Below are 17,763 nucleotides of genomic sequence, written 5' to 3' on the forward strand. Positions count from 1 at the left end.
ATATCGGCGACTGGCTGATCATAGCTCACTCTCGAGTTCAGGTTTGCGAACACAGGGACCTAGTGCTTCGGCACCTAGCTCGTCGGGGCCTTCGGGTCAACTGGGAGAAGAGCAAACTTTGCCCCGTGCAGAGGATCTCTTTTCTCGGTATGGATATCGACTCGGTCGCCATGTCCGCGCAGCTTACGAGCGAGCGCGCGCAGTCACTGCTGACTTGCCTGAGACAGTTCGAGGGCAAGAGTGCGGTTCCACTGAAACTTTTTCAGAGGCTCCTAGGGCATATGGCTTCTGCAGCCACGGCAACGCCGCTCGGATTGCTTCATATGAGACCGCTTCAGCTTTGGCTTCGCGACCGAGTCCCGAGCTGGGCATGGCAACACGGCACCCTCCGGGTAACAGTTACTCCGACCTGCCGTCAGACCTTCACCCCGTGGTCGAACCTCAGACAATACCGCCACTGTAGCGTACATCAACCATCAAGGTGGTCTACGCTCCCGCCGTATGTCGCAACTCGCTCGCCACCTCCTCATATGGAGTCAGAAGCATCTGAGGTCGCTTCATTCCATTTATATCCCCGGAGCCCTGAACTGTGCAGCCAACGAGCTCTCACGGCTTCAGCCACTCCCTGGAGAATGGCGACTCCATCCCCAGTCGGTCCAGCTGATTTGGGACCAGTTCGGGGACGCACAGATAGATCTGTTTGCCTCCCACAACCCGACCCATTGCGCCCAGTTTTATTCCCTGACCGAGGGCACGCTCGGCACGGATGCTCTGGCGCACAGCTGGCCGCAGGGCCGCATGTATGCGTTTCCCCCAGTGAGCCTTCTTGCGCAGAACTTGCGCAAGGTCAGGGAGGACGAGGAGAAGGTCATTCTGGTCGCGCCGTACTGGCCCGCCCGGACCTGGTTCTCCGAACTAGTTCTCCTCGCGACAGCACCTCCCTGGCCGATCCCTTTGAGGAAGCTCCTTCTTCCTCAGGTACGGGGCACCCTATGGCACCCTCGTCCCGATCTCTGGAACCTCCACGTGTGGCTCCTCGATGGGACGAGGCAGGTTTGAGTACCCTACCACCAGCGGTGGTGGCTACCACCACTTCCGCGAGGGCGTCGTCCACGAGACACGTCTATGCGTTGAAGTGGAACCTCTTCGTCAGCTGGTGCTCTTCTCACTGAGAAGTCCCCCGGAGATGCTCGATCAGCGTTGTGCTTTCCTTCCTTCAACAGGGGCTGGAGCGAAGGTTGTCTCCCTCCACCCTGAAGGTCTATGTTGCCGATACTGCCGCACACCATGACCTCATCGAAGGTAAGTAGGTGGGGAAGCACGACCTGGTCATCAGGTTCCTGAGAGGAGCGAGGAGACTAAATCCGCCTCGCCCTCCTCTCGTTCCCTCTTGGGACCTCTCAGTGGTTCTAACTGCCCTGAAGAGTGCTCCATTTGAGCCCCTGCAATCAGTCGAGCTTAAATTCCTGTCTATGAAGACAGCGCTCCTGGTTGCACTGGCCTCCATCAAGAGGGTAGGGGACCTGCACACATTCTCCGTTGACGAAGCGTGACTGGAATTCGGGCCGGCTTACTCTCACGTGATCCTGAGACCCCAGCCTGGATATGTGCCCAAGGTTCCTACCACTCCCTTCCGGGACCAGGTGGTGAACCTGCAAGCGCTGCCCCTGGAGAAGGCAGACCCAGCCTTGCACTGCTCTGTCCAGTACCCGCTCTCCGCGCCTATGTTGACACGACGCAGTGTTTCAGGACCTCAGACCAGCTCTTTGTCTGTTATGGTGGGAAGCTGAAGGGAAAGGCTCTCTCCAAGCAAAGGTTGTCTCACTGGATAGTGGACGCCATTGCCTTGGCATACCAGCAGCAAGGTCGACCGTGCCCCCTTGGTGTGACTGCCCACTCCACCCGGAGTGTGGCGTCCTCTTGGGCTCTAGCGCATGGCGCCTCGCTAACAGACATCTGAAGAGCTGCAGGCTGGGCGACACCTAACACATTCGCCAGATTCTACAATCTCCGAGTGGAGCCAGTGTCCTCTCATGTACTCGCTTCAACCAGCTAGTACTGGATCCGCTCAGGTGTCTTCACTTGCTCGCCATTCCACTCCACGGACTGGATACATGCGATATTTTCCTCAGGTGAGCTTCTCCGAAAGCCCTGAGTTCCTCCAGCACTCCTGACATCGGCGCCAGTGTCTATTGCCTGCGCGTTGGCTGGGTGCCTCCCGTGTGCATGGTCCCTCCTCTGAGCGACCCCCACATGTGTATTTCCACTGTAAGCCTCTCTGAGCATGTGTCTTTCCCTTGGCAAGCCACCTTGCCATCCCTGGGGTTGAAATATTCCACCTGGGGCTGGACACCCCAGTGTTCTCCATATGCATCCCTTTGGGTCATATGTGTATTTTCTAAGTCCCCCCCTCTGGGTTGGCAATAATTGCATATTTCCTCTAAACTATGGGATATGCTCCCCAGTGTACCTTGGTATTCCTGTGCTAGATAGGAGTCCTTCATCCATGCCAATCTCACGACAAGGATCTCAGATTTACGCAGGGCACTGGAAGACAGCCGAGAAGGTGGCGTGATTAGACTGGTAACCCCATTCGTTGTCATCCGAAGTAACTCGGAGTGACAACGAAAGGGAACCTCTCGGTTACGTATTTAACCCTCGTTCCCTACTCAGGGACGTCTTCCTGCCACTTTCCGCTGTACCGCGGGGATCGCCTGAGCTCAGTCTTGGCTCCACAGCGAAGAAACATATCTGCATGTTGCCGGCGTCCTCCTTTTATACCCACGAGGTAAGGCGGAGATACTCTATACAAATTCCGCAGACCCATGGCATTTCTTTGCCATTGGCTCGTTTTGTAATACTCGAAGTCGATAGGTGTTCTAAGCGAAACCCCATACGTCGTCATCCGACGTAACGTCTCCGTTCCCTACTCAGGGAACGAGGGTTACATACGTAACCGAGACGTTTTCCTTGCCTATACAGATGCAATAAACTTTTCAAGATCTGAAAAAAAATAATAATAATAATATTTTCACAGACTTCTACACCTGCTTTTCCTTTTGTTTCATCTAAAAAAAAAAAGAGTTGATCTGTTCAAGAGTATACATATCTTTTTAAGCCACTCTTGCCATATCAGATGTATCTGACCACTGCTCTTCATTTCTCAAACTAGCATCAGTACATTGAGACAATTCATCTAAATCATCAGTCATATTTTCTTCAGAAACTCCTGCTTGTGTTTCTTTGAGTTCACACAATCCTTCATCACCTCCCTGAGCTTCACTCATCAGTTACATCAGTTACAGTCTCAGCAACGCAAACCAGCTGCTCAATACCCCCAGCATTTAAATGAACATCACTCACCTCTTCTGAGGCTGCTTTCTACTGTGTCTCAGTTCTCTGTTCTGAATCCTGTTGATATTGGTTCGCATTGTTAACATCTCCACGCGATGTAGACGGTCGCTGATCGTCTTTATGTGGGCATGTGAAACGTTTGTGTCCTAGGTCACCACATTCAAAGCACTTCAGTGCTTGCGTAAATCATGTATAAGTTCTCTCCTTTATTAACTCGGAACAAAACTTCCAAGGTAAGCTCCAGCGACGTCAAAAATATTAAGACTTGGCAGCGGAAAGAAATGACGCGTTTAAGTGCAATGTTTTTACAGTCTAAAGGAATCACTCACTGGGCTTATTTTTCCAAATTTTAGCAACTCTTTCGTGATGACATCATTATTAATAAAAGTAGGGATGCACCGATACCGATACCAGTATCGGTATCGGGCCCGATACCAAGCTCATGTACTTGTACTCGTACTCGTAAAAATACCCCGATACCAAAGACCGATACCTCACGTATATCCTTAGCTTATATTTCTTAATTCTTATGAACACTCTTCCTGCAGTTATAGTGTTGCTAGATTTAATAATACACTCTAATATTTCACTTTACACTTTCGGCTGTGATTACATTGTTACTCAGTGTTATGTTAAACATTTGTTCTGTGATTTCTTTGGCACCTTATGACAAATTTGATTGTCTTGTTGTCTGTGATTTCTTTAGCACTTTGACAACTTTGTGACAGGCAGGTAAAAATTACATTCATTATGTCCTTGGTTTTGCCCTTTGGAGGTTATTGGACACTGTGAAATTTGGGCTTTGAAAATTTGTGATAAGCACAATAAGAATTATTTATTTTTTTAAGTTTATTTAAGTTGTTGAAAATAAAGATGCTGATTTGTTCATTAGTCTCATTGTGTTGTTCTTAGAAAATTGCCACATAAAACGAGAACCCCCCCAGTACAACAGGCATCGGTATCGGTATCGGCGAGTACCAGGAAAAAAATATCGGTACTCGTACTCGACCCTTAAAAAGTGGTATCGGTGCATCCCTAAATAAAAGGTGTGATAGTGGGGTAACCGGAACAAACATTTCCTTAACCCATATTCCGCCCACGGTCAACTGGTTAATCTATGATTCAGATCTCAAAAAAACAACAACAGCTTTGTTCACGTGTGAAGCTGAAACTATATTTTCTAAACCTACTTGCTCTCCCACAACTAGAAGCAAGTACAAGCAAGTACTCTTTTGTCAAGCAAGCCAGGCTCTGGTACACAGCTGCACCCATTTCGGAGTGATCGATTAGGTGGCGTTTGCCCATCCCGGTGTCTAAAATTCCACGGAAACACGATGGAAACTTATATCCTTATTTTAACTTAAGTTGAATAACGAGGGGGAAGAAAAGAAAAAACACAAAGGGAAAAGAAACATAAGGAAAAAAATAAAGACTTTTTCACAATCACTCCCAGAAACACACTCAGTCCTCCTCACCCAGACTCCCAACATGCAACACGCAGAGAGAGAGAGAGAGAGAGAGAGAGAGAAAGAGAGAGAGAGAGAGAGAGAGAGAGAGAGAGAGAGATTAAGCTTAATTTTAAGATTAAGCATTTGTGAATTACCTGAATCTGCGCTTCTCTCAACATTGTTCGGCACCAGCGTCTCTACCAATAGCTGATCCAAGAACAGTGCATTTACCTCGCTAGTGAGAAATGTCATGTAGCTTTTAAGTTGTTAAAATATTTTAGTGATAAAATCGCCAGAGCAGCACTAACAACACCCTTCTGGCGGGTGCGTGTCTGTACTGTATGTGTGCGTTTGAGTGGAAGAGAGAGCATGAGAAAGAGAGTATGTGCTTTCCATACATAATTTTGTGGCAAAAAACATGAAAAAATGTGTCATTTTTATCCTATTGTATTTTTTTGCTAGGTCAGTGTTGTTTTGTGTTTTTTGTTTTGTTTTGCTGTTGTAGGCAGTAAGGACCTTTGAAATAAGGGATTTAGAACAGTAATGTGGTCAAGACCTGCCTGGAACTACTTTAGCTATGCGTTAATTGCACACTAATGTTAATTGAACATTCATCAACCAATCAGATTCAAGCATTCAAGAGCCTCATAGTATAAACAACAGTTAATTCAGGCCAATGTGAAACACTAGTTAATTAATATTAAAATATTTTTTCCTCAAAAACACAGATATCCAAAGTTTCATTATAACTTGATTAACACTAATTTTACTGTCCAAAAGGATCAAGCTGACAAAATATGAAATTTTTACATTATTAAATCTGGCAGGAGTACCCTCCAAAAGCCATCATATTAAACATTGTTCAAAGCAGATTTGGATCTTCTACCTTGCATGGGCTCCATTTCCTGTTTTTCCCAATTCAAATCCTCTTGTAGCTGATGAAGCGTTTGTCGGCAGTTCTGAATTTCCAAAACTTTGAGCACCAGATTGTCCACATCAGCCTTAGAATCCTCCCTCACAGGTTGTGGGGTGCCATTGGCAGCTGGAGGACCCCCAGGCATGGGCTGAAAGGGTGGGAAGCCTATACCCTATAGACAAACACACAGACACAAAGAGCAATGACACAACGGACATTTACATTACATATAACACAGAAATGTTCTGATACTTCAGAATTAAAGTTTTTTTTCGTGTTTACTACCTGTCCTAACAAGTGTCTTTCTTTCCTTAGCATATCTCGAACTGTCCTCACAAGTTGCATGGGTTGTGGCTGGTACACACTCTGAGGAATAATTCATGAGGTTACATAGTAAAGAAAATAGTCAGAAATACAAACAGTGTGCTCAATGTCACAAGTCAACATGGCAGGCTGCCAATAGTAAAAAGTCTTTCCGTATTGTGATCCATGTTCACAATGTAAAAGAAATGAAAATCAACATGATTCATGTTATATAGCATATAATGAATCTTAAAAAAAAAAAACTTGACATAATTAACACAACTGGATCCCACATGGTGATGTAGATCCTCTAAAGCAGGAGTTTTCACTTTTTGATGCCATGGGCCCTCAAATATGAGTACTGCGAAGAACTGTCCTCCTAAACTATAATGGCAGCTATATATTTCCATGTATAAGGACCCATTTACACTGTATGAGAAAAAGTGTGCTGTTAAAGACATTTTGTTATTTGTAAAATGAAATAATTACCTTTTATATTGTTATTGTTTTGAAGCCAAAGCAAAAGCCAAATTAAATATAGAAAATGTTGATTTTGTACATGTTGTACTTTTTCTACTCATCATTACAGTGAGAAATGTTAAATGTACACAAATGAAGAGAAACTTTTTCCAATTCAATTTAAAATTTAGAAATATTGTTCCAGAACAGCTCTGTAAATCTTTTTTTTTCTCACATTTTCCATGGACCCCAGTGCCGCAGTTTGAAAACTCCTGATTTAAGATTATTTTAACTGTCTTATATGATGCAGCATCTTCAAGCCAGCAATAATTATGAGTGTTAGGATTGTTGTGCACACCAAGTTCTTGCTGATATGTTGTAGTTTGACCTTCTCCACCACATTAGGGTTTTGTTGGGCCACCTCCTGCAGCAAAAGCACCATCTGATCCAACAGTATTCGGGCCCGAGGCTCCTGCTCCTTGTTGTCTAGATCAAAGTCCTCCCTAAATCAAACACAGACATGACATTTTTAAGTCATCTTTGGTTACTGTAGGACCCTATGATTTCCGCGGTGCAGAAAATGCGGACGTAATCGCGGAATCCAGTCATGAAAACCGAATTTACTGTATATTTGTGGAATTTCAAGGAATTTCTCAGATTTTTGATGAATAAATAAAAAGGAGGATAGTACACTTGAATCAAATTGTGATATAGATTTGTGTCTGAGAATATTAAATTGCAAAAAGACCATTTAAAGGGTTAGTTCACCCAAAAATAAAAATTCTGTCATTAATTACGCTCCAAACAAGTAAGACCTTCGTTCATCTTCGGAACACAAATGAAGATATTTTGGTTGAAATCTGAGAGCTTTCTGACCCCCAATAGACGGCAAAGTAATCACCACTTTCAAGGCCCATGAAGGTTGTAAAGACATTGTTAAAATAGTCCATGTACAGTAGTTCAACCTTAATCTTATGAAGCGACAAGAATACTTTTTTGTGCGCAAAAAAAAAACACAACAAAAATAACAACTTTATTCAACAATTTATCTTCTGTGTCAGTCTTCGACGCTGTTCACGTGAAAACAATGATGCGTGCGTGTGAGAGACAGTGTGCATGCTCAGCCTGGAGAGACAGCTGACAGGAGGAAAGAGACCCCAATGGGGCTGGTAAGGGTTAGTTACCCTTGTCGGCAGTATCCAGCTCTTTGTTAACAAGATGCTGGAGACACCCGCCCAAGGCTTCTGAGAAATTAAAGAGAAAAATACCCCTAGAGTCTGCGAGAGCAGGGGCGGAAGATGACTCAATGTTGGACAACATGGTTAACACGTTGGAATGGAAATGGATATGAGTATGGAGAGTACTTCACAAAAGACTAGTTCAGGTTCTGCAGTTAGCAAAGTCATTGAACTCCAAGCTTGTGTCTGCGGCTGGAGCAAGGCGACAACGGTCAGGCGGTTGAAGATTCATCAAGGGAAAATGAAATGCTTGAGGGAGAAGGGACAAGGGCCTCCCATTGATCAGTACTTCTTACAAAGTCAGTCAAGTCAGTCGAATGAAATCCAGCGACAGGAAGCAAACCACAGTTCGCAGGATATCAGTACCCCTGTCATAGAGGAGATGAGGGTTTGCACAGTTAGTGATGAACACATTGATACTTGTTAACCCGGTCAGACTAACCAGCATAAGAGAGAAAAGAACCTCAACGGGCATAGGCCTGGAGTTAGATGGCCAAGAGCTTGTGAGAAAACTGCATGGGACACGGTAAACGCAGATCTATGCTTTGCATTGGAAAGATTAACTGGTACAGTTGAAAAGAAGCTGGATAACTTTGGGGACATCATTTACGCATATGGAAGTGAGAGGTTTTGTGTGGAAAAAAGGAAGGAAAAAGTAAAAAACTACTCCTGCTGTATCTTGACGGCAGCAGAAAATTGAAGGGTTAGTTAGAGAAAGGAGACAGCTGAGGAAGCAATGGAAAAAAGCTGAAAAAAGTCAGAAGGAGGGACTCAATCTCTTAAAAGGGCCATAAAAGATAAGCTTGCAACATTACGCAGAGCTGAGCGCCTACGGAAACGCTACAAAAAGAAGGAGCGTGCAAGGGCTAATTTCTATAAAGACCCATTCAAATACGTAAAGAAGTTATTCACCAGTGAGAAGAATGGCACTTTAAAAGCATCTAGGGTTGAGTTAGAGAGATAGTTGGAGGAACCGCATACAGATGCAAAAAGGCATGAGCCTATGTCGATTCCATCAGATATCCCACCTATCAATCCACCAGAATACCAAATGGAGGTCTGTGCACCTTTGTGGAAAGAGATAGAGCAGGTTGTGAGAAAGGCAAGGGCTTCATCATCTCCAGGGCCTAATGGAGTTCCGTACAGAGTGTACAAGACTGCTTCAGGAGTTCTACGAATTCTGTGGAAATTGATAAAAGTGGCATGGGAAAAGCAGGTTGTACCTAGAGCATGGCGCCGAGCAGGTGGAGTCTTTATACCTAAAGAAAAAGATGCTACAAGCATCAATCAGTTTCGTCCTATTTCACTATTAAACGTCGAAGGTAAGATTTTCTTCAGCATTATTGTCAACCTACCTATTAAAGAATGGCTTCATTGACACTTCAGTTCAAAAAGCGGGCATTCCGGGGTTCTCAGGATGCTTAGAACACATCAATGTTATCTGGCAACGAATTCAATCAGCTAAAAAGGAGAGGAAGGAGCTCCATGTGACATTCCTGGATTTGGCTAATGCATATGGTTCAGTGCCACATGAGCTTCTTTGGGCAGCATTTGATTTTTTTAGAGTACCAATGTCAATAAGAAATTTAGTGAAAGCCTATTTTGGAGATTTGCAATTTAGTTTCTCAACTCCAAAATTCAGCACCGCATGGCAATGCTTAGAGGTTGGAATAATGGCAGGATGCACCATTTCTCCACTGGCTTTTACCATGGCAATGGAAGTAATCATTAGGGCATCAAGATGGGTAGTAGGAGGAGAGCGCTTGGCTTCTGGGATGCGACTACCACCAATCAGAGCATACATGGATGACATGACAACCATGACTACAACAGTAGCCTGCACTAATCGGTTATTGGGGAAGTTAACAGATAATATCGAATGGGCACGAATGCAATTTAAGCCCTCTAAATCAAGGAGCATCTCGATAGTTAAAGGAAAGGTAGTAGATAAAACATTCTTCATTAATGGTGAGGCAATACCAACAGTTTCTGAGAAGCCTGTGAAGAGTCTAGGGAGATGGTACGGTGGGGATCTAAAGGACACAGTTCGAGTGGGAGAAGTTAGACGACAAGCAGTGGAAGGGTTGAAGAGCATAAACAGCTGTGCTCTACCAGGCAAACTAAAACTCTGGTGCTTTCAGTTTGGTCTACTGCCAAGGTTGCAGTGGCCACTGACTGTGTTCAAGGTTTCTTTGACAACAGTGGATAAGCTGGAAGCGTTAATAAGTTCATATATCAGGAAATGGTTGGGAGTTCCACGCTGCCTCAGCAGAGTGGGACTTTATAGTAAGGCCGTGTGTCCACCAAAGCGTTTTTTCACGCAGCTGGCGTAAAATTCCAATTGTTTTCAATGGGAGCGCCGCGTTTTTTAAACGCCATGAGCGTAACGAGGCGCTGAGCGAGTATTTAACGCTCAAGTGCTGAGCGCCCGACGTTTTTTACTGGTCGCCGAGAGTTGAAAAATGTTCAACTTTGGGTAAAACGCTGCGCTCATCACTGTCACTTTTTACACAGCCGTCCAATCACAGTGGAGGAGGGGCGGGACAAATACCACACGACCAACTGTCACAACATTCTTTCTGTACAACGACGTCAACCAGCAGAGCTAACCGAACAAAATGGATGAAAAATAAATTTTTAGTATGAAACAAAATTATCTGCGAAATCAGTTACAAGTAAACTGTGCTGCGGATATTCTGTATCATAGCAACGAATCGTCTCAACTGAAAAAACGCAGCGCTGCCAAAACGCTCTCAAGCGCCCACAGCTAGGCGTTTTCAGCAGAGCGTCCAGCGTTTTCAGCCGGCTAAAAACGCTTTGGTGGACACACGGCCTAAAGGAGTATTGCAGCTGCCAGTCTCTGCTTTAACCGAGGAGTTTAAGTGTGCCAAGGTCAGACTGGAAATGACTTTAGCAGAGTCACGCGACAAATGTGTAAGGGAGGCAGCCCCTGTGGTAAAAACTGGTAGAAAGTGGTCAGCAAAGAAATCTGTAGTCGAGACAAAGGCTGACCTTCAAATTGGGGATATCGTGGGACAGGTACAGCATGGAAGAGGGGGTTTTGGGCTCAGTTTAGCTCCTCCTAAATGGCACAAGGCAGGCCCAGCTCAAAGGAGGAAGCTGGTAGTCAACGAGGTGCGAAAGCAGGAGGAGAGGATGAGATGTATAAAGGCCATTTCCAAGGCCAAGCAGGGAGAGTGGATGAGATGGGAGAGTGTGGAACAACGCAAAATGGGCTGGCAAGACCTTTGGTCAATGGAAGAGAGTAGGATCAGTTTCCTTATTAGGCATAAGAAAAAAAATTGCTTAGTTCAGGTTTCCGACCGACCCTGTCAATTTATGTGTGACCCAAATTTATTTTATGAGCTTGGGGAAGAAATAATACAAATTAAATAAATACACAAATAAAAAACTTTGAGGCGAACCATAATTTATGTTTTTTGTACAGCACCGTATTTGTATAGCCTGTTGTCCTCCAGCAATGCGAACAAACGAGGCAGCCACGGGCGTTCACGCATCGTTGTTGTCATGTAGATGCACTGCTGCGCTTGTGACAGGGCGCATTAACTGAACGAGCAGAGATATAGAGAGAGCCCCGGTCGCGTGCGCGCACTCTCTCTGCGGAGCCAGGTTAAAGTACAGGCTTCACCGTCTCAAAACTAAGCACTGTCTTGCTCTCTCTCCCTCGCACATATTAATCAAAATAAATCGACACGATGGCAAGGTCGGAAGACTAAAGTTTCATGTGGAGCATTCGGAGATTTCTTTTTTCCTGAATTACTGCTGGGTGGGAATTGTGCTAAAATACGTTGACACACATTCAGCTGACATTTAAACCACACTTTAAATAAAAGAAAAAACTATCCAGTGATGAAATGTTTTCTGTGACGACACAAATCTTGTGGGATGTCCTAACCGCCGGGATAATCACACAACGCGCACACGTCCGATAATGACACGTCCAATTCGCGAACTAATGACTCATTTGAACCGATTCGTTTTAATGAATGGTTAAAACAACTGATCTTTCCAACACTGAACTCACGAGACGTCTGACGTCCCGTTTGCCCCTGTGCACACATTTAAAATCAGCGTGTGTGTGTGTGTGTAACATGCTGGGACACACAAGGTGGTAGAGTACATGTACAGGTAGGCTATGTTAAGAAAAAATAGAGTAGCTTTTCCATCGCTACTGTAAATAAAAATTTAAATGATAATAATAATTTCCTTCCTATCCCTTGCTGCCACTGGACAAAAAAAAAGAAAAGAAAAAAAAAGTCCCTACCGACCCATGACCTCAACTGACAACCAACCGACATGGGTCCCTAAACATGTACTTTTTTAAAACGTTTAATAAATTGTTGTTAAATTGTATAAGTTTCATGATTTTTATTAATTAGACATGCTTTTTTATGACTAAAATTTGGAAAAATAAAACGGATTTCAAAGGGCCATAAAACTGACAATAGGGCTGGGACAATTACCGCAATACCGCGGTCACGTGACTCCAACCGCGGGCTGAGCTCGTCACTGTCATCACCGCAAAAAAAAACAAAAAAAACATTGGCCTGCACATGTGTGCACGTTCTGTCTAATGACATGGATTCATTGATTCTAATGACATGGATTATGTCTAATGATATAGTGGCTTAGTACATGGATTCAAGGTTTTCTAAACAAAACTTATCATCAAAAAATTGAGCAAATCCGATCTTTCGCGAGTTGAGGAGCGCAATGTTCCATGACACATAATAACATTCTATTCTTTTTAGAGATGCGCGGATGGGCTATTATTATTTCATCCGCAACCGCATCACAAAACTCATCTGTCCGCCATCCACCCGCACCAACTTTTTTTGATCAATTTTAGAAACCGCATCCGCGGCGCAGACTGTTTTAACATTTAACATTTATGAGCAATGCGAGACGCTGCTGCCGCGAGGCTAGAAAGCTCTTGGCTGTTCTAGAAAGAACACTGATCCAATGCAGCAAAGATATTTAAAGGCTAAAGTCCCTAGTATATTGGCTATGTTGTATCCCCAGAATATCAGCAGTGAACTCTGTCTCCGATCGGCGCACATGGATAAATATAAATAAGTAAATAGCCTATAACGCACACCGGCAAACCTGACCTTACCTGACTAGGCTACTGTAGACTAAAATTTTATCATTTCGTTTTGAATTTTGTTTAAAAGTAGACATTTAGGCCTAGCCTACGCCGAGTTTCGGTTCATCTGAGACGAGCTCCAGTTCACGCGCAAGAGATCGCACCCGCGCTTCCACGTCCTCCTGATCAGGGGCGTCATGCAAGCCAAAATTCTGGGGGGGCACAATCTGAGACGTGTCAATTGTTTTCTGACGGGTGATATGGATCATGTTAGGAGGGGTCAGGGGGTTTCTCCCCCAATAATTTTTTTTAATTCTGGCTGCTAAACATACCATTACAATGCAGTTTGGGAGGGACAGAAATACCTTAACGGAGCCAGCAGCAACCCTCCTCTATCTGAGGACTAAGTTAAAGTATCTATTTTGTAAGTTTATGTAAGTTTATATAGGCTATATATATATATATATATATATTTATTATCATCTTACTGGCATAATAACTTGAATAATATTGAGGCATTAAATCTATCATCTTACTGCCATACTCTTTTACTAATGATAATAATATATTTTGTATTACTGCATTACTGTTGTATTATGGCAAGTAGTACCTCATTTGTAAGTTGCTACTTGCGAATCATGAGCAAGTTAAGTGACCTGATAATAATAACGGAAGTTATATGAGCACATGAGAGAGAGGCTGACTGCTACACATTCGTGCACTCTAAGCCTACATCACGGTCATAGCGATCTGCTTAACAACTATGCTGTAGCTTTCGCAGCTAATATCAAATCCATAACATTTTAATAAAGTTAAAATTTCCAGGTCAACCACAAATAATCCCACTACCTTGTAATATAATCCGATAACTAATTCAATGCCGATTTGTTGCTTTGCCCACTTACCACTTCAAGACCATCTGTAAAACATTGGCAGCTCAACGTGCGAGACGAGTGAGTTGCTTGAACATACACAGCAAAGATTCTAGAGCGCTACGCGCGTAGCGCTCTAGATTTGATATACACAGACACCATATTAGGAAAAAGGGGCGGGCTGATGCTGACCGATTTATTACACATCCAGAAGAATACATTTGAGTCGTTATAGGCTCTGGTAATTATGGAGCATAATAGGAATAAAGTTGTGACAAAAAAATTATCAGGAAGGAAAATTCTGAGGCACGTGCCCCCTCACTTTGAATGGGCATGACACCACTGCTCCTGATTATATGTCTGCTATATTTTCTTCTTATTTATTAATTCCAGTCGATTAGTTAATGAAACAGTCATTAAAATTAGGTACAATTTATACAAAATGAAATTTAATTTAAAGATAGGCTTTCTACAAAACAAAACTTAATAAAGTGGTCAAAATCGTGTCTGAAAATCTTATGATCCTATCTTACTCATGCTGTTCACTTTTCATATAATCGACAGATTAAATAAAAAAATAACACTATATTATGTAAACATAAATATGGAGGATAATATTTGTAATTAAGACATGTTGCAATAGGTGTTCTTTCATTTCCAATGTGAACTTCATAATGTATTCTCCTGAAAATGATGAATTCAATGCGAATGTATCTGAGAATATTCTAAAATAAGGAAATCTATTCAGTGATTGGTTCATGCCAAATTACTGCTTGAAGAAAATTTGACTATTTCAAATTGTGCTCGTTTTTTTCGGATGTAGGCTAGATGACAATATTTAACAAAGTCTGTCTAACAAAAAATCACTTCTGGTGCGTGCGCTTTTCAACCGCGGTTAGAAAAAATCCATACCGCCCCAGCCCTAAGTGACAAGGAGTAAAGCCTTACTAGTCTAACTTGTCCTGTGCTGTTCTCCAACCTTCCTTCCTTTTGTGAGTCACTATGATAGAACATGATTTAGCAAGTATTTAAAGCTGTTTACCGCCATACCGCAGGAAAATCTTGCTTTTCAACCGCGGTTAGAAAAATCCATACCACCCTAGCCCTAACTGACAAGGAGCAAAGCCTTTCTAGTCTAACTTGTCCTGTGCTGTTCTCCAACCTTCCTTCCTTTTGTGAATCACTATGATAGAACATGATTCAGCCTTAGCATTATCTCTTTCACATGATGGAAATGCCTAAGAAGTTTAACTACACTAAATTATATGCATCCGTTTGTTAAAATGTCTCAGATTACGTATGTAACCCTGGTTCCCTGAAAAGGGAATGAGACGCTGCGTCGAAACGCTGTGGGAACACCCCTGCGTGATTGTGTAGTGAAGCGCGTGTATAATCAGTCCAATGGAAAGACAAGACGTCATAGGCCGGTGATGTCAACGACCAGGAAACTATAAAGCACACCTGAAAACAGACCGCGCCAGATTCTGAAAGGCTGAAGCAAGTCGATCACAGGCATGCAGGGAGTACGGCAGGGTGACGCAGCGTCTTGTTCCCTCTTCAGAGAACCAGGGTTACATACGTAACCCTTGATGTTTTCTTTCAAGGGAACTCGAGCTGCGTCGAGACGCTGTGGGAACACTATACCCATGACTAGGACTGTAGCCATCAATTATGTTAGTAATCAGGTATTCTACTGATTATTCCATCCAGTAATCGGATAAAAAATTGTGGTAATAAAAATAGATCCAATTGAACAACAGCCTTTAAAATTACTTAAAAATACAAATAGGTAACACTTTACAATATGGTTCATTAGTTAACATGAACTACCTTAGTTAGTATACTAAGAATGAACAAAATTTCTACAGCATTTATTAATCTTAGTTAATATTAATTTCAACATTTACTAATACATTATTAAAATCAAAGGTCACATTTGTTAACATTAATGTACGGTGAACTAACTTGAACAAAAAATGAAACTAACATTAACAAAGATTAATAAATACTTACAAAATGTATTGTTCATTGTTAGTTCATGTTGGTTAATACATTAACTAATGTTAACTAATGAACCTTATTGTAAAGTGTTACCTAAATATATAATAATTATTTGTTGAAATAAAGTATCAAAGTAATCATATGGGTTTTATTGAACGACGCTGTTAAAATACACCATGTAAAATAAACAATATAAACTAATATAAACATAAATTTACGTACATTACATAAAAACAAATGTCCACAGAGACCGCCAATGGCTTGGTTACACTGAGGCATGATCAAATCCTTGTTTAGTATTGGCCAAACAAAATTTAATTCAAATGTCAACTTAATCTTTAATATTTAGTCACTTCTTTATGAAAATGCTTGCATAGCGACAAAACTTACTCTTACTCTTACAAAACATTTACAAAAACTTGGTCCCAACAGGGCCTTTAACGTCAACATGTTGAACAAGTCTGCTGGCTCCAGCATTAAACAGACAGACATGAACGTGGTTCCTCATCCCGTTCCTCGCTGCACTTCCTGTGTGAATGATAAATAACCTGTTCCGCTCAGTGCTAGCTGTTAGCCAGTCATAGCGGTCATAGTTACGCTCAGTGAAGTGACGCACAAAACCTTTTCCGGCCTTGGTCAGCCCATCCAGCTAAGGTGTAGATCTTCCTTTTTAAATGATCTCTTTCTTCTCTCCAAACATACGCCTTGAAAAAGGCACATGAAGGAGATCGTCAACTGGACCGGTAAGAGGTGTGAAGGCAGCGGCCATAGCTCCGTTCCCTGACATTGCTCACAACCCGCCAACATTTCAAACGGTTGATGACATCAGAGGGGGCTAGCGCCGAAACATAGCTGGGCCCTGAGGGCGTTCTGTCACTGCGCATCGAAATTTGATTGGCTAATGATACACGTCAGTCAAAGTTATGATCAAATGGGAAATGGCAGCTTCAATGGAAGGGTAGCTTTACTTCTAGTGCTGGTCCACGGAACTGTGATGGGTTTAGGTGACCATATGGAAAATCCAGCTCAGCCTCACAAAAAATAACCATATTCTTTATGGAAATAAATCGTAAAAATGAAAAATATATATTTATATATATTGTATTATATTATATTATATTTTAGATTCTGACAGGGCCAGCAGAGAAGGCCCTGATGGCCCTGCCAGCCCACCTCTGGAAATCGATTGCTAGCTGCTCTGGATATCTGTACTTCAACACCTCACTACAAAAAAAGCCAGTATTGTGTTTGCGAAGAGCATTTTGCACAGGAGGACTATGTTGAAAAAATGCTATATAGGACCAGAAACACGGTAGGATAGGATCACGGTGTGAAGGATACGGCCGTCCCATCCATTTTCCAAGTACAGGCAGAAAAAAGTGCACACGTAAGTTGTCTTTTATTACTCTTCCTTACGTGAATCTGTGTCTTTATTCAGTTGTAAGATAGATGCCGAGAAGCTGTATATAGATTATGGTTCAAATTGCCTGATCTATTATAACCTCATGTTGAGTTCATCCTGTTTAGCATGAACAACATGATTGAAATATTTTTTTGTTGCTGTTATCATTACCTGTGAAAAAATTGGCTCTCATCCTCACGACCTCAGGCTGTTGAGCAATCGCAACCTCCTCCTTTGTATACATGTATATTTCTGGAATTTTGATGGGGGCGGCGCCTCAGTGCCCTCTATTGAAAGCCGCCACTGGTTTTAAGCCTTGTCATTGTAGCCATATAAATCACACCTATAGGTTTGCTTTCATCTCTGCAGCAGATCACAGACAAAGCATCACAGCTTACTCTGTAATAACTTATCTCGGCAAAGAAGTGCTCACTTGATTTGTGAACAATATTTGAGAGAAAAAGGCCTTTTGTGTACATAGAAAAAGTCTTAGATCTTTGAGTTCAGCTCATGAAAAATGGGGGCAAAAACAAAAGTGTTGCGTTTATAAGTTTGTTCAGTGTATGTACACTCAGATAAGATAAAAACAGTTATATCAGTAGTAGGGATGGGACGGTATGAAAATTTCATATCACGATTATAGTGACCAAAATTATAGTGATT

The 17,763-nt window shown here is 42.6% G+C and overlaps 1 protein-coding gene across 3 annotated transcripts in view; it reads right to left on the reverse strand.

The window, feature by feature from the left end:
- stat6 (signal transducer and activator of transcription 6, interleukin-4 induced) overlaps positions 1-17,763 on the reverse strand; it is a 70,011-nt gene that overhangs the window by 44,526 nt on the left and 7,722 nt on the right. For all 3 annotated transcript variants that reach the window (XR_013198293.1, XR_013198292.1, XM_077218232.1), the window contains exons 3-5: positions 6,839-6,983; positions 6,004-6,084; positions 5,689-5,890 (exon numbers count right to left, since the gene is read on the reverse strand). Coding sequence is in view for 1 of the 3 variants with exons in the window: in XM_077218232.1 (XP_077074347.1) it covers positions 5,689-5,890; positions 6,004-6,084; positions 6,839-6,983 (428 nt within the window). In the remaining 2 variants the exon portion in view is untranslated. The remainder of the gene's footprint in view (positions 1-5,688; positions 5,891-6,003; positions 6,085-6,838; positions 6,984-17,763) is intronic.

Source organism: Siphateles boraxobius, unplaced genomic scaffold (genome assembly GCF_051911475.1).
Source record: "Siphateles boraxobius isolate OS27281-9 unplaced genomic scaffold, OSU_SipBor_1 77, whole genome shotgun sequence".
NCBI classification, from domain to species: Eukaryota; Metazoa; Chordata; class Actinopteri; order Cypriniformes; family Leuciscidae; genus Siphateles; species Siphateles boraxobius.